Source organism: Schistocerca serialis, chromosome 9 (genome assembly GCF_023864345.2).
Source record: "Schistocerca serialis cubense isolate TAMUIC-IGC-003099 chromosome 9, iqSchSeri2.2, whole genome shotgun sequence".
NCBI classification, from domain to species: Eukaryota; Metazoa; Arthropoda; class Insecta; order Orthoptera; family Acrididae; genus Schistocerca; species Schistocerca serialis.
The window spans coordinates 137,120,190-137,147,250 of record NC_064646.1 but is presented as its reverse complement, the minus strand read 5'-3'; the positions used below and the strand labels follow the sequence as shown (position 1 = coordinate 137,147,250).

The following is a 27,061-nucleotide window of genomic DNA, read 5'->3' as shown; positions in this document are numbered from 1 at the left end:
ATGTGCTGTCATCTATTCCTGGGGCTTTGTTTTGACTTAGGTCTTTCAGTGCTCTGTCAAAAACTCTTTTCGCAGTGTCATATTTCCCATCTCATCTTCATCTGCGTCATCTTCTTGTATAGACCCTCTACATATTCATTCCATCCATACAGTAGAGCTGCATGCCCCTGGAAAAAATTGTGGCTATAGTTTCCCCTTGCTTTCAGCCATTCACAGTACCAGTACAGCAAGGCCATTTTGGTTGATGTTACAACGCCAGATCAAACATCCAGACTGTTGCCCTTGCAACTACTGGAAAGGCTGCTGCCTCAGTTCAAAAACCACATGTTTGTCTGACCTCTCAATGGATATACTCCTCCATTGTGGTCCCACCTACAGTGGGGCTCTCTGTATCGCTGAGGAACACAAGCCACCTCACAGATGACAAGGTCCACAGTTGTTGGGAGAGGGGGTGGGGGTGGGGGGGGGCATATATTAAATTTACTATATTAATATACTTTTAAATTAATGTACAATTTTAACTGTTCCAGAAACAACCCAGCTGATACTTGAGCAGGACTGCAGTTGGTTCACAGCAAACATTTCATCTTAATCCCACAGAGACTTATATTATACAGTTTTGTGTGAATAAAGGTTGTGTGTAGATGCCATAGGCTGATATTAATGGCCATACACAAGACATAACAATGTGTGTTAAATTCCTTGATGCACTGTGAAGGGTACTTTGTTCCACAGCCAATTATCCTCTTTCTGCTCCACTCACTAATGAAATGACAAAAGGAAGGCCTCAGACATGACCACGTGATTTGGCTCATATTTGGCAGGTTGTTTGAGCACAACCTTAAATGAAAGACCATAAGATGCTTTGGCTCAATAACCCCTGTTTATGAGAAAACTACCCCTGAAGTTCATGACTCACAATCAATTCAGGATTAATGGGCGTGATAGATAATTGAAAACTGAGCATTTGTCATCTACATACATGAGCTTCACTTATGCATATTTTCCTAGAAATCAAGGGCAGATACTTTTTCAACTGCCACTTATGTACCCATAAGGTAAGAGCTGTTCAACAAAAGTGCCTATGGTGTGGCAACCAAGGCATCTGGCTGTGGAGCAGAGAATCTGTGTTTGATTCCTAGTTATATTCTGCAGTTTTTTTTTTAATTTTTATTTTCCTGTTTCAAAATTGGTAGGTCAAGGATAATTAATAAGGCAAGTAAATCAATAGGGAACAATTACAAGGTAGGCAAATAAATTTCTCAAATGACGACAGCAATTTTCCAGATACTAGGATGGAATATTGTGCTGTCTAGGGATGTGTTGTTTTATGTACACTGCCTATTGTGAAAAGGGTGTTTTCTTCCTTCTGCAATGACAGGCATTGAATACCTATTTTTGCAGAAATCTTATTTGTAATTGTTTTCATTCAATGAGGCTTAAAAATTTTAATTCTTTGCTAATCCAAGTCATTTGAGAAATTTGTTTTCCTACTTTTTTGTTATTCCTTACTGATGTACTTACCTTATTAGCATTCCTATTCCTACCAGTTTTGAGGCACAAATAAATGCAAACAAAAAAGGACCTGCAAGCTGCATTTGGGAATCAAAGACAGATTCTCTGCTCCCCTTCCAGATGCCTGGTTGTATGCCAGCAGCACTTTTGTATAATAACACCCATCTTATGGGTACATAAACTGGAGGCAAAAAAGTTTCTTCCCTCAATTTCTAAGAAAATTTTCACTTGTGGACCCCATCTATGTTGATGAAAAATGCTGTTTTCAGTTATGTATTGATCCCATCAATTCCGAATTGAATGCACAGTACGAACTTTTGCAGTAGTTTTCTTAAACAAGGGAGGGGGGGGGGGGGGCAGAGGTGGAGAGAGGAGGGAGCCAAAGTATCTTACAGAGTATTTCATTTTAGGTTGTGCACGAGCGACTTTCAAATATGAGCCTGATTGGTTGGCCATGTCTGTGTCTGAGGTCTGAGGGTGAAATTATTGTTTGTGTGGTTCTGTACTAGCCCTAATCATGCTTATATTCATTCATTTGCAGGAGTGTCACTGTCTGACCCTTTTTCCTCTAAAATTTCCTTGTTCATTAATCATATGTGAACTAATCTAGCAAAGTAAAGTAAGCATTCTTATCCTTGTCATACAATTTGTAACCACACTGCATCTAATTAAAGCTGCTTATTTAATCCCAAGGTACAATGGTGAATCAGACAATGGAAGCATTGCAGTTCAACTCCAAAACACAAACACTTTCACTAGTAACAGAGAAAGTACCATCAGTCAAAGAAAATGAAGTACTAGTCAAAGTTGCATATGCAGGTGTTTGTGGAACAGACCTACATATTGTAGAGGTAAGTCTTCAAATTTATTTCTCAGTTTGTTAATGTGCAGAGAGAGAAAGAGAGAGAGAGAGAGAGAGAGAGAGAGAGAGAGAGAGAGAGAGAGAGAGAGAGAGCATACAATACAGGGTGTCTCAGGAGGAATGGTCAGTGGTCAGTGTTTGGGATTATGACAGGAATGATAATTTGAAGCAAAAAACTTCATATGGACATATGCCCTATTGCAAATGGTTCCCGAGATAGAACACATTTAATGTACATTGTTATTTATTTTCTGTATTATTCAGTATATTGTCAGGTTTACTCATGTACAACAGTTAGTAAACATTACAACATAGTTTTACAAAGTATCTGTTGAAAAATACATATTTTTAACACATTCACCTCTACGCATTATTGTATACATCACATTACAGGTTTTGTACAGTTTGCAATAAATATTTGAATATCCCACTGTCAACTTCACTGCAATTATGCACTCTTGGGAGAACATGTGTTGCTTGCCTGAGAGCCTCTGCACATTCCCTAATGAGGGCAACAGTGTCCATGATGTGACCAAACAGTTCATCTCACATATTCACCTTCTGTTTGTACACCTCAGATTTCATCTAACCCCATAAACAAAAATCTAGCAGTGTAAGGTCTGGCAATATTGGTGGCCAGTTAACTTTACTACTATGACCAATCCAGTGGGTAGAGTAAGTATGGTTGAGATGTTCCCTCACATGTCTGGTAAAATGTGGAGTGGCTCCATCATGCTGTAAGTACATTGCAGTCTGTGGGCCAAAGAAACATCCTCAAAGCCAATCAACAAACAAATTTTCCAAAAAATGATGAGAAATGAACTTGGAAATTGGTTTTCACTGTAGCACATGGATTTTCCTGTAACCATCAATGATTATTATGTGTGTTGTCTATTCCACTCCTTGTAAATGTGGCTTCATCAAGGAATAGCATTAATGGAAGCAAATGATGATTGTCATTCAACCAGCAACAAAATTCAAGTCATGTGTCATTATCACCAATGTGGAAGATTTTTGAGATACTGTATGTGAAATGAGTACAAGTTTTCTCCATTTAATATTCACCATACATGTGTTCATTGTACATTGGTACATGCAGAAAGTCTTCATGGTTAAGTAGTAGGGCTACACTGCATCATTTCAAAAATGTGTTTCTGTTCCTGCACAGGTTACTGAATTACACATTTGGATGAAAAATGGGTACTTGGAAGAATACCTGTTTCATGTGATGTGCTGAGAACTCTAGTAAACATACCACAATCAGGAATTCTTTGACAGCAGCAGGAGCACTACCATCCATGAGTTGTAAACATTTACCATGTCTGGATATTCTTCATTGATGCAGACATGTGGCATTTTAGACAACTCATGTACAAACACAGTTAACTAATGCTTTTCTTGGATACACTCTCAGTCCCTGTCACTACTTCACTAACAACACACCATGGACAACTGCAGGTTCAACAGTCTAGTTTAATGGCTAAAAAGACACTCTGAGCAAAGAGGTTGAAAGCAATGAGGTAGGTTGAGCTAGAATAAAATGTCACAGACGTGTGGTGAGAAAGACACGTGTGCGTGTGCTACTAGCCTAAAAGTAAATGTACATTAAACATATTCTATGTCAAAAACCATTTAGAATAAGTCACATGTCCATACCAAGTCTTTTGCTTCAAATTAGCATTCCTGTAATATCCCTGAATATTTACCATTCCTCCTGGGACACACTGTATAATAACAGTATTAAAATGAAGCATTGAAGGATGGAATTGCCCATATATGGAAAGTGAGCCAGTGCAGCCTACATGCTGAAAAATGTCTCAATACCTAATACACAGTTCTCTCACATTTTGACACTTCAAACCTTCCTATTTCAGCTATAAGACAACAGTTTTGGGTTTTCTTTCTTTCTTATTCCCTCCCCCCCCCCCTTCTGCCCCCCCCTCTCCACCCATACCACTTCAATGTGTGTTTTGTTATGGGCAAATAAGAACCTCATTTTTTTCTGAAAAGTCAAAGGAATGTCATTGAACCCAAAGGCTAGAATTGTTCTACTATTCAGCCATTATATTTGTAGAAATCTTGTAACATCTCTGACTCAAGATCTTAATCTTGCTCATTAAGAAATTCTTCATGCTAGCTTCATCTCATCTCATTCAGAGAAACATGCTGTTATCAAACGTAGGCCATCATTTGAGGAAGAAACTCTTGAGAATGCACATTTGGAGCACAGCAAGAAGAGGTGTGGTGCTACAGAAGAATGTTGGAACTTAAGTGGACTTATGAGGTAATGAATGGGAAGGTTATCTGCAGAAATGGTAAGGAAAGGAATATAAAGAAAACACTGACAAGAAAAAGGGACAGGATAAGAGGACATCTGACAAGAAATAGACACAGGATAATAGAACATCTGTTAAGACATCAGGGAATAGCTTCCGTGGTACAAGAGGGAATTGTAGAGGGTAAAAACTGCAGAGGAAGACAGAGATTGGAATACAACCAGCAAATAATAATGATTTAGAATGAAATTTTCACTCTGCAGCGGAGAGTGCACTGATATGAAACTTCCTGGCAGATTAAAACTGTGTGCCAGACCGAGACTCGAACTCGGTACCTTTGCCTTTCGCGGGCAAGTGCTCTACCATTCGAGCTACCCAAGCATGACTCATGCCCTGTCCTCACTGCTTCACTTCTGCCAGTATCTCGTCTCCTACCTTCCAAACTTTACAGAAGCTCTCCTGCAAACCTTGCAGAACTAGCACTCCTGAAAGAAACGCTATTGCAGAGACATGGCTTAGCCACAGCCTGGAGGATGTTTCCAGAATGAGATTTTCATTCTCCAGTGGAGTGTGCACTGATATGAAACTTCCTGGCAGATTAAAACTGTGTGCCGGACCGAGATTCGAACTCGGGACCTTTGCTTTTCGCGGGCAAGTGCTCTAGACCAGAGGAAAGGAATTCATGGCAGACTGCATCAAAGTAGTCAGAAGACAGATGATGTAAAAAGAAGTCTTTCAACTGATTGCTCTTGTAGGTGAAGATAAGTCATTAATATTTAAAGTTAGTTGTATGAGATACCTTACAAGGGAACTTCACCAACTTGACACCTTATTTTAAGCAGAGAAAGGCACACTCGCAAGGTTCAAGCACCAGATATCAGTCCTGTATCAAAATTTGGGGCATAATTCTGACAGTACACAGCTATGATCCTCCAAATATACAGATTTTAAATGTTTGTGAATACTGATTGTTTGTCACTCACTCACTTCCTCACTTTTTCATTCCAATGAAGCTGTTCAACAAATGTGGTATGGTGAAAGGGCAACCTCATTGTCATCATCATCGTGTATAGAAACATCAGACATCAGTCCTATATCTTGTTCTATATCAAGCACCTCTTCATTAGTGAAGATGCCTGTGTGATTTCTGCAGTGAAATTGAAAGGTAGAAATAATAGCAGAAAGAGAGCCCCATACACTTTTGTTTGCCTTTTTACAACAGTTAGTCAAAAACTACATGTAATGATGGTTACCAGTGGTGACTTATGGGAGATCTCATTCTTTGGCATTGAAATTTGACCATCATTCCATACCACTCCTGGAAGCGCCACACTATCACTCATTGGTTTACTGACTTAATGAACACAAACTTTGTACTCACTCTTACTCACACATGCACAACCACTGTCTCTGGCCACTGAGTCTGCTCTCAGCAGCCGGAGATAGTGGTCATGTGTATGTGATTTGTGCGTGTGTGAATATGTGTGTGTGTGTCCTACTTTAGAAGAAAGCCTTGTGGCCAAAATCTCAAATGTATAGCAGGTTTTTTGTTGTGCCTGTCTGCAACTCAACATCTCCTCTACATGGTGGGTAGCAATCTATAGTTTCCATAATATTGTTGTGACACTGCTGCCTCCACTTATATAGTTTCCAGTGTTTGTATTCTTTGACCTATTTAAAATGTGTAGATTTATGTGCCTTTCTGAGAAATGGCCTTTTGTGAGATATCTGACTTAAAAGTGTTCTTTGCATGTGGTCCTCTTTGTAATCTTCACTCACAGTTGGTTGAGGTGAAACTGCAATCACTGACAGCAACAAATCCTGTTGGGTTGGAAACTAATTGTTATTGAAAAGACATGATTCTTGTCCCCTGTCCCTGTCCGTGCTGATTGGGATGCTAACAGCCACTGTTCTTACATCATGCAAATATTCCTTGTAGATGCAGACAGTTCATATTTACAAAACAGATCAGGTAACTTTATTCATAGTGTCATCATATGTATGTCCAAACATGGTACCTCCTTTCTGCCATTCTGAAACATCTCCACACCAACCCATGTTAGAGGCCTGATGGGTACAGCCATGATTTACACCAGAGTTGGAGGGTCACATGACTGCCTCCCCCCCCCCATGAACCATGGACCTTGCCGTTGGTGGGGAGGCTTGCGTGCTTCAGCGATACAGATAGCCGTACCGTAGGTGCAACCACAACGGAGGGGTATCTGTTGAGAGGCCAGACAAACGTGTGGTTCCTGAAGAGGGGCAGCAGCCTTTTCAGTAGTTGCAAGGGCAACAGTCTGGATGATTGACTGATCTGGCCTTGTAACAATAACCAAAACGGCCTTGCTGTGCTGGTACTGCGAACGGCTGAAAGCAAGGGGAAACTACAGCCGTAATTTTTCCCGAGGGCATGCAGCTTTACTGTATGATTACATGATGATGGCGTCCTCTTGGGTAAAATATTCCGGAGGTAAAATAGTCCCCCATTCGGATCTCCGGGCGGGGACTACTCAAGAGGATGTCGTTATCAGGAGAAAGAAAACTGGCGTTCTACGGATCGGAGCGTGGAATGTCAGATCCCTTAATCGGGCAGGTAGGTTAGAAAATTTAAAAAGGGAAATGGATAGGTTGAAGTTAGATATAGTGGGAATTAGTGAAGTTCGGTGGCAGGAGGAACAAGACTTCTGGTCAGGTGACTACAGGGTTATAAACACAAAATCAAATAGGGGTAATGCAGGAGTAGGTTTAATAATGAATAGGAAAATAGGAATGCGGGTAAGCTACTACAAACAGCAGAGTGAACGCATTATTGTGGCCAAGATAGATACGAAGCCCACACCTACTACAGTAGTACAAGTTTATATGCCAACTAGCTCTGCAGATGACGAAGAAATAGAAGAAATGTATGAGGAAATAAAAGAAATTATTCAGATTGTGAAGGGAGACGAAAATTTAATAGTCATGGGTGACTGGAATTCGAGTGTAGGAAAAGGGAGAGAAGGAAACATAGTAGGTGAATATGGATTGGGGGACAGAAATGAAAGAGGAAGCCGCCTGGTCGAATTTTGCACAGAGCACAACATGATCATAACTAACACTTGGTTTAAGAATCATGAAAGAAGGTTGTATACATGGAAGAACCCTGGAGATACTAAAAGGTATCAGATAGATTATATAATGGTAAGACAGAGATTTAGGAACCAGGTTTTAAATTGTAAGACATTTCCAGGGGCAGATGTGGACTCTGACCACAATCTATTGGTTATGACCTGTCGATTAAAACTGAAGAAACTGCAAAAAGGTGGGAATTTAAGGAGATGGGACCTGGGTAAACTAAAAGAACCAGAGGTTGTACAGAGATTCAGGGAGAGCATAAGGGAGCAATTGACAGGAATGGGGGAAATAAATACAGTAGAAGAAGAATGGGTAGCTTTGAGGGATGAAATAGTGAAGGCAGCAGAGGATCAAGTAGGTAAAAAGACGAGGGCTAGTAGAAATCCTTGGGTAACAGAAGAAATATTGAATTTAATTGATGAAAGGAGAAAATATAAAAATGCAGTAAGTGAAACAGGCAAAAAGGAATACAAACGTCTCAAAAATGAGATCGACAGGAAGTGCAAAATGGCTAAGCAGGGATGGCTAGAGGACAAATGTAAGGATGTAGAGGCCTATCTCACTAGGGGTAAGATAGATACCGCCTACAGGAAAATTAAAGAGACCTTTGGAGATAAGAGAACGTCTTGTATGAATATCAAGAGCTCAGATGGAAACCCAGTTCTAAGCAAAGAAGGGAAAGCAGAAAGGTGGAAGGAGTATATAGAGGGTCTATACAAGGGCAATGTACTTGAGGACAATATTATGGAAAAGGAAGAGGATGTAGATGAAGATGAAATGGGAGATATGATACTGCGTGAAGAGTTTGACAGAGCATTGAAAGACCTGAGTCGAAACAAGGCCCCCGGAGTAGACAATATTCCATTGGAACTACTGACGGCAGTGGGAGAGCCAGTCCTGACAAAACTCTACCATCTGGTGAGCAAGATGTATGAAACAGGCGAAATACCCTCAGACTTCAAGAAGAATATAATAATTCCAATCCCAAAGAAAGCAGGTGTTGACAGATGTGAAAATTACCGAACTATCAGCTTAATAAGTCACAGCTGCAAAATACTAACACGAATTCTTTACAGACGAATGGAAAAACTAGTAGAAGCCAACCTCGGGGAAGATCAGTTTGGATTCCGTAAAAACACTGGAACACGTGAGGCAATACTGACCTTACGACTTATCTTAGAAGAAAGATTAAGGAAAGGCAAACCTACGTTTCTAGCATTTGTAGACTTAGAGAAAGCTTTTGACAATGTTGATTGGAATACTCTCTTTCAAATTCTAAAGGTTGCAGGGGTAAAATACAGGGAGCGAAAGGCTGTTTACAATTTGTACAGAAACCAGATGGCAGTTACAAGAGTCGAGGGACATGAAAGGGAAGCAGTGGTTGGGAAGGGAGTGAGACAGGGTTGTAGCCTCTCCCCGATGTTGTTCAATCTGTATATTGAGCAAGCAGTAAAGGAAACAAAAGAAAAATTCGGAGTAGGTATTAAAATTCATGGAGAAGAAATAAAAACTTTGAGGTTCGCCGATGACATTGTAATTCTGTCAGAGACAGCAAAGGACTTGGAAGAGCAGTTGAATGGAATGGACAGTGTCTTGAAAGGAGGATATAAGATGAACATCAACAAAAGCAAAACAAGGATAATGGAATGTAGTCTAATTAAGTCGGGTGATGCTGAGGGAATTAGATTAGGAAATGAGGCACTTAAAGTAGTAAAGGAGTTTTGCTATTTGGGGAGCAAAATAACTGATGATGGTCGAAGTAGAGAGGATATAAAATGTAGGCTGGCAATGGCAAGGAAAGCGTTTCTGAAGAAGAGAAATTTGTTAACATCCAGTATTGATTTAACTGTCAGGAAGTCATTTCTGAAAGTATTCGTATGGAGTGTAGCTATGTATGGAAGTGAAACATGGACGATAAATAGTTTGGACAAGAAGAGAATAGAAGCTTTCGAAATGTGGTGCTACAGAAGAATGCTGAAGATTAGATGGGTAGATCACATAACTAATGAGGAAGTGTTGAATAGGATTGGGGAGAAGAGAAGTTTGTGGCACAACTTGACCAGAAGAAGGGATCGGTTGGTGGGACATGTTCTGAGGCATCAAGGGATCACCAATTTAGTATTGGAGGGCAGCGTGGAGGGTAAAAATCGTAGAGGGAGACCAAGAGATGAATACACTAAGCAGATTCAGAAGGATGTAGGTTGCAGTAGGTACTGGGAGATGAAAAAGCTTGCACAGGATAGAGTAGCATGGAGAGCTGCATCAAACCAGTCTCAGGACTGAAGACCACAACAACAACAATGACTGCCTCGTAGCAGCTCTTCTCCAAAGTGGCTATTATGCTCTTTTAAGGGGATGAATAATATTTTGCCTCATTAGCTTAGTTACTTTGAATTTTAGAGAAAACTCCATTAAGTTTGATGTGCCTATTTCAGTGCTAATCATTTCACAGTTAAAACCATTTACACATCTCTTTTTAATAACAATAAGTAAAGAGACTTTCCTGCATTTTTCTGCTGAACAACCCATATTTTTATTGACAAAGTTGTTTTGAAGGTGAACTAGTATCAGTTAAGATAAATACCAAATATATATTTTTAAAACAATTATAAACAATTGTATTCTCCACAGGGTTCCTTCCCATGCACTGATCAACCAGTGATCCTCGGTCATGAGTTTAGTGGAACAGTCACAGCAGTTGGATCTAAAGTAACTAATGTGAAAGTGGGAGACAAGGTAGCTGTTGATCCAAACAGGTAAGATCTGTTAATATTAAAACTGAAGTCGCCTCCATATATTTAGCTATCATTAATAACTATTCTCCATAAACTTACTAAAACACATCTGTATCACTGAGTTTGCATGTTTGCAACACTTTGCAGTTAAAAAGTGAAATCCAAAAACTACTGTAATTGAGCATAGAAACAAATAATTGTGATTATTGTGATTATGTATGGTGTCCCAGGGAAAGATAAAGTAAACAGCCTGATATTTTTCTCTTTATAGGAAAGTTAATGGAATGATAACAGTAAATTTGTAAATACCTTGAACTCCTAAATAGTCATACAATTATCAGTTATTATTACAGTTATAAATAAATATCTGAGGAGTTCTTGCAAGAAGAGTATAAAAGCAACCAGTATTAGAAGTGATAATAATAGTAGGTCTTGAAAAGTGTATAATATTATATTGCAATTAAGCTATGTCATTTGGAGAAATGGAATCATATCTGTCAAGAAAGATACTGAATGCATTCGTGATGGGAAGTCAGATTAGCCAGAATGGTAGCCAAAAGACATTTGATTAATCCAATGTCCATACAGGTGCTACACGAACTCTCTATGAATTTCCACTCTATTATTTAATTCTCCTTCTTCCTGTGTGTCAAACTTTCCCCATCCACTTCTCCTTCACCAACTCACTTTCTTTGCACCTTTTCTCCATTTATTTCTTTACCTACCCTCTCTCCACCTCTCTTTCTCTTTGCCCATAACCTTTTCTCCACCTTTCTCAATCTCTCTCTCTATTATTCCTTCATCTTACCTTTTCAACAGTCCCTAACAATGATATGTTGCTCCCTTCTTCTAGTTCTGTTACTTTCTTTGTACTCCTCCTCCCATCTGTACATATTTCTTTGGTCTATTCCCTGATGTAAAGATGCCTGTCATCCTGCATGACATTGGACATTATACTAAAATATTTTCCTCATTCTGTCACTCTTGCTTTTCTATAGATAACTTAACCATTATACATCCTGTCTGTGTCTTAGTTTGAATTTTTGTCTAATTTTTGGCAAATTGGGGAATTATATTAGATTTTAAGTTGTGCACAGTCACATTCTCAAATTTACGAGGTGTGGCTAGAAAAAAACCGGACTAGTACTGGTGAAACAATAAAACGAATGCAATAAGGCTGAAAGTCGCGTGGCCTGTCACGTGACTCTCGCTCCGCCTACTGCTCGAGTTTCATCTGCCTCCTGCACTCAGTCTGCCCGTGGCGTCTGTTTTAAGTAGTTGACGTTTTGTCTGTGCGTCGGAAAATGTTGAGTGTACAGAAAGAACAGCGTGTTAACATCAAATTTTGTTTCAAACTAGGAAAATCTGCAAGTGAAACGTTTGTAATGTTACAACAAGTGTACGGCGATGATTGTTTATCACGAACACAAGTGTTTGAGTGGTTTAAACGATTTAAAGATGGCCGCGAAGACACCAGTGATGACACTCGCACTGGCAGACCATTGTCAGCAAAAACATGCAAACATTGAAAAAAATCGGTAAACTTATTCGACAAGACAACAAGTCAACTCCTGTTAACTCAGACACTGCTCTGATTGTTAAAAGGCGATCCTGTCGAACAAGTTTACCGATTTTTTCAATGTTTGCATCAGTTTTTGCTGACAATGGTCTGCCAGTGCGAGTGTCATCACTGGTGTCTTCGTGGCCATCTTTAAATCGTTTAAACCACTCAAACACTTGTGTTCGCGATAAACAATCATCACCGTACACTTGTTGTAACATTACAAACGTTTCACTTGCAGATTTTCCTAGTTTGAAACAAAATTTGATGTTAACACGCTGTTCTTTCTGTACACTCAACATTTTCCGACGCACAGACAAAACGTCAACTACTTAAAACAGACGCCACGGGCAGACTGAGTGCAGGAGGCAGATGAAACTCGAGCAGTAGGCGGAGTGAGAGTCACGTGACAGGCCACGTGACTTTCAGCCTTATTGCATTCGTTTTATTGTTTCACCAGTACTAGTCCGGTTTTTTTCTAGCCACACCTCGTATTCTTGGTTTTAGCATCTTAACTCAGTTTTATGTTTCCTTTTGTTCAAATCAAATTTCTTGTCTTTTATGCATTTATTATCTCTTAAGCTTGTCTTTATGCTTTGAACTACCTTAAAAATTTAAAAAATCATAGTATCTAATAACACAGTAAGTCACATTATTGTAACTGTAAAAATTGTAATATTAGCATCACTTTGTGGACTTCCTGTGATACAGTTCTTAAAGAAACTTTCTTTTTTCCAGTGGTTGCAACACCTGTGGCCCATGCTCTGGGGGACAGTACCATTACTGCAGCACTGGAGGCATCAACTCAACAATAGGCATATACTGTAATGGTGGATGGGCACAGTACTGTACAGCTCCTGATACACAGGTGTACAAATTGCCAGATAACATTGCTCTAGAACAAGGTGAGAGCATGAATTTGTACGTTATGTGGAGAAGAGTGGATTTGACAAATTGAAGCTGAGGGTGAACAGTAAAAAGCAAATAGTGAATAAGCTAAAAGGATTTGCTGCAGTGACAGTCTAATAGTGCATCTGTTGTGTACAACTTTTGTTGTCACAGTGGAATTGTTGCAACTACAATCACTATTTGTGTCTTGTTGCTTTTTTTTAGAGTTATGGTCAAGCATTATAAAATCATACAAGCAACCCTCATTGGTCAGTATTTCCAGCCAGTTGCTGTCCACCATCAATAAACCTGGAGCTCTAAGTTATTTATAATGGTTCAGGCATGATCACAGATTTTCTTCCCAGACTACAGTGATATGATTTTCTCTCGAGGAAACTACAATTAAATTGCTGTAAGAAAATTAATCTAAAGTCTATTTTTCTCACAACTTTGATCTTTGTTGATGAAGCTATTGTAATTATTGTTACTTTTCTGACTAAAAAGAAATGTCAATTCCTCATCAAACTGAGAAATTGTGTCTTGAAAATTTTATTCTGTGGCTTAAGCTGTTCAGTTAAAACTCAGTTACAGCCTATTAATGCATTTCTCACAACCTGCAAATCTATTTGCTCTATGATCTTGAAGTAGATCTTTTATTTGTTTTGAGAGAAACTATTACACAGTCTGCACAAGAAATTGTGTAATATATCGATTTGAATAAATCTCATTTGTCTTTGATTGATCCAAGCTGCTCACAGACAGTGCCAACCTGTGTGTAAATTTTTTCCACATTGAACTTTCATAATACATAACAAACTCTATCTATCATCCTAGGAACATGTGCCACAAAGTTCAACCAGTGTGTTATGGTTGTACGTACTATTCTATAAAATAGAAGGTTCTGCAATGGTTTAGTGAACTTTGTGTAGTACCCATTCATTCTAATAAAAGAGGCAATTTGTTGAATATTATATTTTAAATGTACCTTGCATATTTTTGTTATGTATGTTGTGAGAAAACCCTCTGTGCACTGCACCCCTCTTCTCCCTTCTTTCTCACTTGGTCACTCCACCCAGACAGCAGATATCAATCTGTGTGGATCAGTTTACAATATGTCCATAAAAAGGTGTTTTTTATTGCCATACCTCATGACCAGATCATCCAGAAAGGTATTAATAATTATCTATCTACGATGGAAGTTTCAAAATTCCTCAGAATGGAACAGAAGGAAATGACTTACCTCAGTGAAAATTTTCTGTTTTTGAGTGTTGTCACTATGCATTCTCATGTGCTTGGTGCAGCAGTGTTCCAATGCCTTGATCCCAGCTCAAAAATTAGATTCCTCTGGCCTGCAAAATACCCATCAATTTCATCTGTCAGTTCTTTCTTTGAAAAGATTCTCCACCCACTGATGAAAATTTTGAGTTTTGGGAAGAGATGGAAGTCTGATGGAGCCAAATCAGGTGAATAAGACAGGTGTATCAACAATTTCAACAATTTGTATCACAGTTCATGTATTTTTTGCAATGGCAACAACATATGTGTTGCTCCCATTATCTTCATGAAATACAGTTTTCTTCCTTGCCAGACCTGGCCTTTCTTCATGTATCTTTTTCTGTAGTTGGTCCAAGAGGTTAGCATAGTATCATCCAGCAATTTTATGGCCAATTGGAAGATAATATATCAGCACAATCCTTTCCACACCCAGAAAACTGGCACCTTGACCCATCCAGCCAACCATATTGCCTTTGGTTTCTTTGGTGGTTGTGAATCAATATGTTTCCACTCATTTGACTGTTGTTTTGTCTATGGGGTGTAGTAGTGGGCCAAAGTTTCATCTGTGTTCACATACCAGTGCAAAAAGATCTTGTTTGTTGCTCTGAAAAAGGGTTAAAGATTGTTTGGACATTTCCATTCCAATGCATTTTTGATCCTATATTAATAATCACTGCAGCCACCTAGCAGATGATTTTCTCATATTCAATTCCACTTTTAATGTGTGACATTCCCATTTAGAGGACTTCCCTATAGCTTTAGCAACTTCACACATTTTCAGTCAGCGACCCTCCATGACTGTTTTATACACTGTTCCAATAATTTGTGAAATAATGGGACATCTTGGCAGGCCTCTATACAGATTATCAAAGTGATTCCAACCAAATTTCAACATATTTTCCCATTTGGCAACAACTGAATATAAAGGAGCACTGTGTTTTGAAAATCAGCATTAATTTTTTGTGCATTCATACCTTTCTTTACAAAGTACTTAATCACTGCTCTAATCTTGATTTGTTTTTCTTTCTTTTTTCCCCGATCTTCAGAGATCACTACACAGGCACAACAACAGAGATGTCTACATTACAGATCTCTATCCAGAACACTGACACATCACTTGTTCAAACTATCTCATATCAACATCATGTGTTGTTACCATTTTTGAAACTTTTTATGCATTTTTTTGCATCCAAGTTCTTAATTGCCATGACTCCACATAATGAAGGCATCACCCTTATTTTCATACCATACAGTGATCTCAATTACAGTGCCAAGTGTACATTAAGGGATTGAAGCACTAGAATAAGTAGATTTCCAAAAGGGATAACTATCAACGGCTCATGGAAGCACCTTACTTCGCTAACTTATTTACTTGCAGTTGTCTGAACATTCAAGGTCTCTTAAAACCATATATTACATTAAGTGGTGGTTATCCACTACAGTATTATACAGAGACAGTTGAAAACATGTACATCACCCTGTTACTGTTTGTTAGTACTGTGGATGTTCTTCTCTACAATCTGCATGTACCCATGAGAAAGCAGGGGTGTGGGGATGAGAGAGATATATATCTTATGAAATAGCACTGTTTGCATTGTCTGCAGTTGTCAGCTGTGAAATAGACCTCCCTTTATTCCAATATCTTGCATAGTGATTCATTAATAATATAAAAAGAAACTGTCATTTTCTGGGTGATGAATGGCTAAACTCTTTAAATGTGTAGTAGAATAATAATGAAACTCCTATGGCACTCTGAGGAGTATTAACTGTCACTTAACATATTACAATACTAAGTGCTTTGTCACCTGTTGCTTCATACAGAAAATAAAAGGAGTTTCACATCATTTTCTGTGATAAACACAAAAAGAAATTCATAGGAATGGCATACACCAAACAGATTCATTAAAAGAATCCTTGTGAAGTGTAGTCCATCCACCAAGGAGGTAGGTTATAAAAAAAACTCTTATTTGACTGATACTTGAGCATTGCTCATCAATTTTGGATCTGTACCATATGGGACTGATAGAGGAAATGGAGAAGATCGAAAGAAGAGCAGCATATTTCACTACAGGTTCATTCAGTAAGCATGAAAGTGTTACAGAGATGCTCACCCTGTAGCAGCCCTATCACAGAAATGTGTGAATAACAGAACTGCAGCACAAGCTCTTACCGTTTGTCCAAAAAATTTGCCAACAGTGTGAGGCAGATTGGCTTGAGGCAGACAATAGATTGCAAGCTGGGATCAATACTGTGCAGACAGGATTTCTCAATCTGATTATGCTAGCCATGGGACACGTGCATAGAGCTACCTTGAGCTCCCCACCAAAAGTGTACAGGAAGCTTATTTGACACCAATTCATTTTGTTTTGCTTTCTCACATCCTCGAAGATCACAATGGCATGTGGAATGAGCAGGTAGCAGTTTGTTTTTGAGTAAGCCACAAGTCCATTGTTTTCCTATGGTCATGCAATCAGGCGACATGCTTACAACACTGGGGAGTATACACCCTCCAGAACCAGTGCTCAAGACATGTGACATGTGAAAAGAGTAAACTATTTGTGCTAATGACAATTATCATGGGCACATCATCATGAATGCAATGACATTTACATACAGAACTTATATGTCAGTTGCATACTCATTTGTGATGAATAAATGTATTTTTAACAAACCGAATCTTTTTCAGCTCCTGTCAAAATTGCATCCCCCTAAACAAAGTGCATGGGTGCAGCACTAAAGCCAGATCATCACATGGCTGAGTTGTAAGCAGTTATGTTCACATATTCCCATTTCAATCTAATTCCAATGGCAGACACTCCAAGAAAAGCATTCTTCACAGAGTGTTTAGTGTTAAAATTCTGAGAGCATAAATTGCTAGTATATTCAGCTAATATATTGCTTACTTGTACAAATACTGAAGCACCAAAAAAATTTGGTATAGGCAATACAAGATATGTAAACAGGCAGAATATGGCACTGAGGTCAGCAACGCCTATATAAAACAACAAGTGTCTGGTGCAGTTGTTAGATCAGTCACTGCTGCTACAATGGCAAATTATCAAGATTTAAATGAGTTCAAACGTGCTATTTAGTCAGTGCATGAGCAATTGGACACAGCCTCTCTGAGATAGTGACTAAGTGGGGATTTTCCCATACGACCATTTCATGAGTGTACCATAAATATCAGGAATCCAGTAAAACATCAAATCTCTGACTTCACGGGGGATGGAAAAAGATCCTGCAAGAATGGAACCAATGATGACTGAAGAGAATTGTTCAACATGACAGAAGCGCAACCCTTCTGCAAATTGCTGCAGATTTCAATGCTGGGTCATCAACAAGTGTCAGTGTGTGAACCATTCAACGAAACACCATCGATATGGGCTTTCGGAGCCCAAGGCCCACTCATGTACTCTTGATGACTGCATGACGCAAAGCTTTATGCCTTGCCTGGGCCCATCAAAACTGACATTGGACTGTTGATGACTGGAAATGTGTTGCTTGGTCGGACAAGTCTCATTTCAAATTGTATCAAGTGGATGGATGTGTATGGGTATGGAAACAACCTCATAAATTCATGGAACCTGAATGTCAGCAGGGGACTCTTAAAGCCAGTGGAGGCTCTGTAATGCAGGCTCTGCATGTGCAGTTGGAGCGATATGGGGCCCCTGATATGTCTAGATATGACTCTGACAGATGACACGTATGCAAGCGGACAGTGTGACACCTCACACATCGAGAATTTCTACAGAATGTCTTCAGGAACACTCTTCTGAGTTTAAACGCATCTTGTGGCCACCAAACTCACCAGACATGAACATTAGTGAGCATATCTGGGATGCCTTGGAGTTTGTTCTTCAGAAGAGATCTCCACCTCTTCGTACTCTTACGGATTTATGGACAGCCCTGCAGGATTTGTGGTGTAAGTTCCCTCCAGCACTACTTCAGACATTAGTAGAGTCCATGCCGTGTTGTGTTGCAGCACTTCTGTGTGCTGATGATATTAGCCTGGTGTACGAGTTTCTTTGGCTCTTCAGTCTATATCTTGTAAAAAAATCATGAAGATAAAATTAGAGAGATTCAAGCACACAGAAACTTATCAACAACTGTTCTTCCCATTTGTCATTTATATCTGGAATGGAAAGAAGGGAATTGGGGGGGGGGGGGGGGGAGAAAAGGCAGAGTGAGTACGCTACACAGAGTGCTTTTCATGACACACCATGATGAGCTTTTGGAATGTAGATGTAGATATACAATGAAGAAAGGAAAATTGAGAGAGGACAAACATCTGCTAAAAAAATGTGCTGCTAATGGTTCTAATTGGTGCCATAATTGCTTTGATAAACTGTAATGGAAAATGTAGAAATTTTAGACAGATATTCACAGTGAGCAACATCTACAGTAGAAATATACTGTAACATTTTCACACTATTTAATTAAATGATTATGAGGAAACATATTATGTACTGTTACAAAACAATAAAAAAATATGGTGTAATTTCATGATACTACAGTAAATGACAGTGACAGTAGCAGCCTCTAAAAGAAGAAAAAGAAGAAGAAGAAGAAGGGGGGAGGAGAAGAGCAGAGTAGTGTAAATACTGAATTTCTAGCACCCAGAACCGAGGAAAGATTCCAGCGGTATGGACATCTCATGTGAAGAGACCAAAGTCACCTTGAAAATAGATTGATGTAGATGTCAGATGAAGGATGCATGGAAAGAGAAGGACCTAAAATGATGTGGGCAGACTGCATTTGAGAGGGAAAAACAACTGACAGAGGGCAACACGCAGGACCAGGAAGAGTAATGGTGGGAGAAACTTGCCATAAACATTGACCCTGTGAAGATATGGAAAGACGAAGACAAAGAAGAATATGAAACACAGATTTGTTTCTTTTGTGTAGCATCTCTCTTATAATACATATGGTATTAATTGACTCCCTTCAGTCATATGGATCAGATCTATTTGAGTGTTATATTCTCTTATTCATCACACTCCTCAGAAGGAAAAACTTGAAACTGAAATTTCCATTTGCATTTTTTAAACATGTGTGTATGACAGTCCATCATAATTGTTGTACTCAGCTTAATTTAGACATAATAGTACCAGAAATTTATGTAATGACTAAATATAATCACTCAGAATTGATACTGAGTTGTAGATAAGTGTAAATATGATAGCTCAGCTAGCAAACACAGTTTGTTTTTTGTGTGTGTGTGTGTGTGTGTGTGTGTGTGTGTGTGTGTGTGTGTGTGTGTGTGTGTGTGTGTGTCCTATTGTATGCACACATCTACCATTCTGTGTCACCACCATATGGTGAATGATTAATTTATTATTCCATTTATTGTATTCTACACGATTTCCAGTATTGTATTAATAAATAATTATGGTAATTACTTTTTCAGGTGCATTAACAGAACCCATATCATGTCTGTCCCATGGCTGGGACAGAGTTCAGCCCATCCCTGTGGGCTCTAGTATCCTTATCACAGGAGCTGGCATTATAGGCAACTTATGGGCATGCCTACTCCACGTTCAAGGACATCGAAAGGTTACAATAAGTGAGCCCCTAGAGGACAGGCGCAAAATTGCTGAAAAACTTGGTTAGTAATGCCCGGTAATTTATTTCACAGTATCCAAAGTTCAACATAATTTTTTTATTCAGTTTTGTGGTCAGAGACTGCTGTTTTAACAGAGTACTTGATAGAAAATGCATATGCATAGATAAATGTCAGAGAACCCCTAGAAACAACACTTATGACGGCTGGTGTACTTGATCAATGGTTATTAATCAAAGTTGTGGATTGTAATGTTTCAAGATATTTGTAAACATTCCAACACACTATTGAAAAGCTGTAGACAGGAGATGCTCATGAATAAATTGAATAAGGATAAATGTAGTGGGAAAGGGAAACTGTGTGTTTTCCTTTCTTGTATCCAGTGAATGTGGAGCAGTGGTGGAGCCAGCAAGAAGGGGACCAGTAAAAATGGTATTACAGGCACTGGGAGTCATTTGTCCCATGGTGCAGCAAGTGCCTGTATCTGAGAGCCATGTAGTAAATGATGCACCAACAAGGATGAACGATTGAAGAGTGGCAGTTGTTTTCCTGGTTTTTCTCGCAGGTCCTACAGTAGGCATGTACAGACGTTTGAATGTACTCAAGAGAGTGGTATTACCATAGAAATTGCTAGTTGTGTTGTGAAAAGTAATAACGAAAATGTTGGGCAAAATATACCCCTGTTTGTGAGAAGTGTGGCTATTTATTTAGTAGTGCAATAGAGAGAACTGGTGTAAGCATTCCAAGGATTTTCATCGCAGTTGGATTGATAGGAAGGTGGCATGGGAGGACCCGGACCAAAAAAAAAAAAAACCTATTCTGAAAAGAGAGGATAAAGGTAATACTACTTTCATCTGCTGGTGTATTGGGGTCAGCACAATATTGCCCTGTTATATCAGCCAGGGACACAACTTCCCATTAGTGCTGGTATAAGACCCACCACAAATCTTACAAAATAAACAACAGCAGGAAAAGAAGGAAAAATACACCCCAGGGTCCATTCATTTTTTAGTCACCACCTTGTCTCACAGGGTATGTAATAAGCAGTAAGTTACACATGCAGATCAATTTAAATGTTTTTTATACCCATCACAATTTTGTAGAGTCTACATGAACATGGCTCTTTACAAAGTTGTGTATATATGACTGAATGTGATGGACAAGCCTGGTAGAGTTCTGGAACTTATCTTCTGGTGTTTGCTTCAATACCCATCTTAATTATCTCCAGAACAGCCTAAGATGATCCAACATGTTAACAATATAACTCTGATTTCAGATGAGTGGAAATAATGAAGTTAAATAAGACTAACTTTGAGATTTGTGTTACCTACATTCAGTATTGCTTTTGGCCAACTTACTGTGAGAGGTGCATTTTTTAGTACTAAGCATCTTCAGGGAGTTTTTGTTGGACATGTTCAAGCAGGATCTACAAAACTGAAATGTAATAGATACTAATACAGTTTTAAGCGAAGTGAGGTGGACCAGATGTTAATATAATATTCAATGCTAGTGGCAGGAAAATATTTCTATTGTATTGCCACAAAACAACCAGCCTATCTTCATGAACTGGATAGTATCTAAACTGTATATGATTCTTTACTTTTGGGACTATGAGTGAGCTAGAATTCATTGCAAAAAATGATGAAACCTAGATAGGACTTGCCATACTCCACTAAAGAAATTATTTCCTAACAGTTTAATAAAAAATGTAGATGCATGATCTAGTGATAAAAAATACATAGGAAACATTGTCTACAATTCTGATCTCCCATAAAATTAACTCAACAATACAATAAAAGATTTCAATCAAACTTTAATAATGAATATGTCCACTGTGCACAGGAATACAAACCTCCTCAGAATTTTTGCTGGCTTGATATGCTCTGTTTGGATGAGCATTATAATTCTCAAGAATGTTTTCCTGATCTTTCCTCAGCAATCATAACAGTCAAAATATGTTGTTCTGTACCTCTGAGTTGTCATGGCCTTGTATAGCACTTTATTAAGAATTGTTTGTCCTGCAAGAGAAAGATCCATGTCTGAATCATTCAAATTACACATTTTTAGAGATCATTGTCATCTCCTCTTTGACCAGACCATAGAAATGGTCTGCATGGAGCGGTAAACCCAGTTCAGCAGCCATGCATGTTAAAGTACCCACTTCCAGGATGGGGGAGACATGCTGGCGCCAGTTCAAAACTGCCCAGCAGATTGACAAAACGGGCCAGTGTGCTGGCTAGTCTGGATGTGGTTTTGAAGCAGCTTCCCACATCTCATTAGGTGAATACCAGTCTGATACCAATGTGCCACCTCAGGTACAAGCTGCAAAACACATTTAGAAAATTTTCTCAAATTGCACACAGAATTTCCTCTAGATGTAGATAGATTGGGTACACTAATTTGATCACGGGGTGTGAGGATGAGACTGATGATCTTAGATGTTTAATCTCCTTAAACCTATAACCAAGAGCCTTTTGGAGCAGTGAATTTCATGTAGTTCGGATGAACCAGAATTCTTCCAAAAGCTTTATATTTTCTCTAATATTACATTCTCTTAATGTTTATCAAATCAGGAGATCATACAATCATTCTGAGTGATCTCTCCATTTCTAAGGCCTTTTCATATTTATCTTGCATTGCAAGGACTATCAGATACAAATATATACTTTTAGACAGGTCTAAAACTTTCCATGTCATATTTCCCTTCTTTAGGTCATAAATGCGCAGAAGTATGGAGTGTGTCCATGGAATCTATGTAAATATGTCACAAAAAGAATTCCTTCACTAATCCAGTGCTTATAATTGATGCCAGTGTAATTTTTATCTGTGTAATAAGAAGATAACAACAATGCATTTGACTGTGTATTTGTTCCAAAAATGTTTCAAATACTAGGCTTTATGTGAATACCAGAGCATCATACATAAAGATAATCAGAAATCTGTACAAAAACTAAGAAGCAACAGCAAAAATACCAGTATATGAAGAAACTTTCAGGAAAGGTAAAGGCGTCAGACAGGAATGTACCTGGTGATTATAATTAAAGTTAAACTATCAAACCACTGTAGAAATAACACCACTGGTTAGAATGACATCAAATTGCAATGGAATATTATCAGAGAAGGGGGAAAATGTATGGCAGATGAAAAATAAATAGTTACAAAATGTAGCAGTAGATGACACTGTAAGCATCATAACTTAATAGTGGCTGACTGCAAATGACTAATGAATCATACAACAATGCCTAACATGTAGATCTGACATTAAACAAACTGTACTACTCAGTGTGCATGGGTGTACAGGTGTGATACTTTTAGTGACATAAGCCCATCCACGACGGCAAGGTCATACCGCATCAGATGGGAAAATTCAATTTTTAATTGTCCTGAGGTCAAAAACTCCATAAAAAGCATCACTCACGTCAGTTTTTAATTGTCCTGAGGCCAAAAACCACATAAAAAGCATCAATCAAAATCAAATCGGATTATTAATTTCTATCAGACAGGCACAAAACATGTTCAATATGGTGTCCACCATTTTCTGCAACAAGTTGGAATCGAGAAACAGCATGTTCCACAACTGATCAAAGTGTTTCCAGAGTCATGTTCAGAATGTGTTGCACAATGCGTGCCTTCAGTGCAGCTAAGTTTGCAATCAGGACACTGAACACAACATCTTTCAGATAGCCCCACAGTCAGAAGTCACATGGGTTAAGATCAGGTGATCGGGACAGCCAGGCTGTAGGGAAATGGCAGCTGATAATTCTAGCATTTCTGAAGTGGTGCTTCAGCAGCTGCTTAACTGGATTTGCAATGTGCAGAGGGGCACCATCTCGCATAAAAATGATCCCATCCACACATCCATGCTGTTGGAGAGCTGGAATGACAAAGTTGCACAAGACACTCATAGCACTTACCAGTGATGGTACAGGTAACAGGACTGGAAGCACCTGTATCTTCAAAAAGATATGGCCCTATGATAAATGATGCCATAAACCCACACTACACAGTGAACTTTTCAGGATGAATTGATACTGGTTGACTTGTGTGTGGATTTTCTATTGCCCATATTCGACAATTCTGTGTATTGACATATCCTGTCAGATGGAAGGGGGCTTAGTCTGTTCACAAAATCTTCCACAGCCAATCGTTGTCCACTTCCATGTGAGCAAGAAATTCTAAAGCAAAGGTATCTTTTCCTGGCAGGTCAACAAGAAGCAACTCATGCACATGGGCAATTTTGAATGGATAACAAAGAAGGATGATTCCAAGGATTTTACGCACCGTGCTCACGGGTGTGTCCAACGTTCGGGCAATTCTCCATGCACTACATGTTTGCACACCACCACTCATCTCCTCCTGCATTTCTGTGGCCACTGCTTCCACTGATGTCAAATCAATTCATTTCCTCCATCTATCAGGTTGTACACCAAAAGAACCCGTCTTTTCGAGTTTCCGAATCATTTTCTCCAGACCCACAACAGTCATCAGACCAATGCCTTTTTTCAAACCCTTCAAAGCCCACAACTTCTGTACACCAATGTGTGCACAGCCATAAGTATTGTTATACAGCTTTACAAGCAGAGTGTGATCCTGCATTGAGACAGTCATGTCGAATGTCATAGACTCAAAAGGAAGAAAAGCTGTGTATCCAGTGTGTTTATACCAACTTCAATGGGTCATGCACATGACAGGTGTTTTCATTTATGTATTCTGACACATACAGTGCCATCTATTGATCAATTTTAACATTATTTTTTTAATTCTACTATACTTTTCCCCCCTTCTCCGATGTTATTCCATTGCAATTTGACGCCATTCTGATCAGTTTTGAAAGATTAACTTAAATTATAATCACCCTGTATAGTATCTCCATTTCTGATATAGTAAGAACAACCATGATTTATGGAAAAGCTCATCAGAGTGTGCCAAGGGGCTGACCCAGGTGGGCTCTATAAGTGAGCCTGTGAACTGTGTGGATGCGCGATCTCTGAAATCATGCGCATCATGAGTGAAGGTACATCATTCCTCCCTTCTAGTTGGTGGTAAAACCACATACATACATAAAAACACTAGCCACAGAAAAATAAATGGTACAGAAATTTGTATGGTACAGAGAAAAAAAAACTGATACCAAAAAAAGCACTGGTACTGGAAAAAAAGCACTGGTACTGAAAGAACACTGGCACCATGGAAAAAAGGCACTAATCTCACAAGGAATGGAGATTATCAGTCATGGAAAATACCAATGATGATGATCACCCAATGACAGCAGCTGCTGCAGCATGGGGCAAGCAGGCACCAGTGAACAGGGAGAGAAGTGATGAGGGAGCACTTTGGTGCATCATCGCCCCTCTCATGAGAGGCCACAGGGCAGGACTGGGGATGGTGTCTCAACAGCGATGTCCTCATCGAGGTAGTGGTCAGTGCCAAAGGCATTGGGGGGGGGGGGGGGGGGGGGGGTGTCGGAGACAATGCCCACACAGGAACCAGCAATGGAGGCGGCGGCAGCTGCAGCACTAGGTGCAGTGGGAGCTGCACTGGCGATGACATTTGAGGAGTGGGGGTGGAGCAGGGACCCCAGACCCCAGACAGCACTCCGCTAGGCAGCAACCCCCCTTTGATGCAAACTGGACCGTCTGCAACACAGGAACAGGCACCAGCAGCTGGGAGGGGTGAGGGGGGGGGGGGGGAGGCAATGCACCAGAACAGAGCCTGCTATGTGCAGCTGCATCTGTTCGAAGTGATGGGATGTCCACCCATCAGGAATGTGGACAATGTACAGGTGCTCGATGATGGCAGGAACCCAGTTTAGCCTGCAGCCAAACCCATGAGCCCAGACAGGTGCACTCAGTCAGAATGTGGCAATGCCAGTGGATACAGCATCATAAGCAGCAGGTGAAGGAGAGTCCATGGTTGGCATCCAGATGCCAGCTCCGCCATACTCTTGTACCCCACTAGTGTGAAATAGTACGAACTCAAAAAATTGTCTAAAGCAGCTTTAGACAGCCTGCCAGAATACATACTACCACATCTGAGTTTTAAATGTCCAAACCATACGTTTAACCTCACCATTAAATTGAAGATGAAATGGAGGAGCTGTGAGATGGCAAACACCACCAGCCTGACAGAAAGATGCAAAGTCTAAGAAACAAACTGGGGGTTGTTATCAGTAACCATGATAGATGGAAGTCCCTCATTTGCAAAAATCTTAAGCAGGACCAAAATAGTGGCCGCCATGGACATGGGTGGACAACATGCCATATAGGGAAACTTGGAATAGGCATCCACTAAAATGAGCCAATACTGATTTAGGAAGGGCCCATCAAACTCAACATGTAGATGCACCCACAGGTGCTGCAGCATCGGCCAGAGGGAGAAAGATGCCCACAGAGCCACCTGTTGCTGAACACAGTGAGTGCATGTGGTGATAAGCAATGTTGCCATCTATGCCTGGCCAGCACACATGCTGGCGGGCCAAAGCTTCGGTGCGAGAGATCCCCCAATGACAGACATGCAGAAGCTGCAGTACATTATGGTGTGAGGAAATGGGAATCATAGCCTGGGGAGCAGTGTCCTCCTTAGCTAGCAAAAGAACCCTGTCAAACACAGAAAGATGATGTTGAAGGGAGAAGTAATTATGCAAGGGATCCAAGGCACAACTGAGGGTTTTTCTGGCCACCCATGTTGCATAAAAGATAGGACCCAACTAAGTACAGGATCCACGGTGACGGCCGATACTATAGTGGCACTATTGTTGGGGAAACCAACAACCGTGTTCTGGTTCGTAGTATCTAAATATAAAAATAGTTACTTGTCCTGATTGAATGCTAGGTCTGACTGGATCAGAAGGTGTGATAAGTCATTGGCATTAGTGTGTTGCACTGTTGGCTGGTTAATGGATCTGATAATGACAATGAGAGAGGAAGAGAGCCCACCACTACAAATAATGTGTCCAGAACGGTAGCCAAAGGGTTATAAAGAGCAACCAACGACGTGTGATCCATGATTAAATGGAATTGTAACCATACAAGAAGCCGTGGAACTTCTTGAGGGCGAATACAATCACTAAAGCCTTCTTTGCAGTATGAGAATACCACTTCTGAGTGGGATTTAAAGTCTTAGAAGTGTAAGCAATGGGTCATTCAGACCCATCCATGTATTTGTGCACCAACACTGCACCAAGACCATGCTGAGGCCAACACGAGATGCTGACACAGCTGAAAAGTTACCAGACAGGGGAAAGACTGAAGCTTAGATTTAAGCAAAGTGAATGCT

At 39.7% G+C, this 27,061-nt stretch overlaps 1 protein-coding gene across 1 annotated transcript in view; it reads left to right on the top strand.

Annotated features, from left to right (window-relative positions):
* LOC126419327 (uncharacterized) overlaps positions 1 to 27,061 on the top strand; it is a 63,045-nt gene that overhangs the window by 12,390 nt on the left and 23,594 nt on the right. Inside the window, exons 2-5 of the mRNA XM_050086511.1 lie at positions 2,209 to 2,366; positions 10,399 to 10,523; positions 12,802 to 12,968; positions 19,634 to 19,831. Coding sequence (XP_049942468.1) covers positions 2,214 to 2,366; positions 10,399 to 10,523; positions 12,802 to 12,968; positions 19,634 to 19,831 — 643 coding nt within the window. The 5' untranslated portion in view covers positions 2,209 to 2,213. The remainder of the gene's footprint in view (positions 1 to 2,208; positions 2,367 to 10,398; positions 10,524 to 12,801; positions 12,969 to 19,633; positions 19,832 to 27,061) is intronic.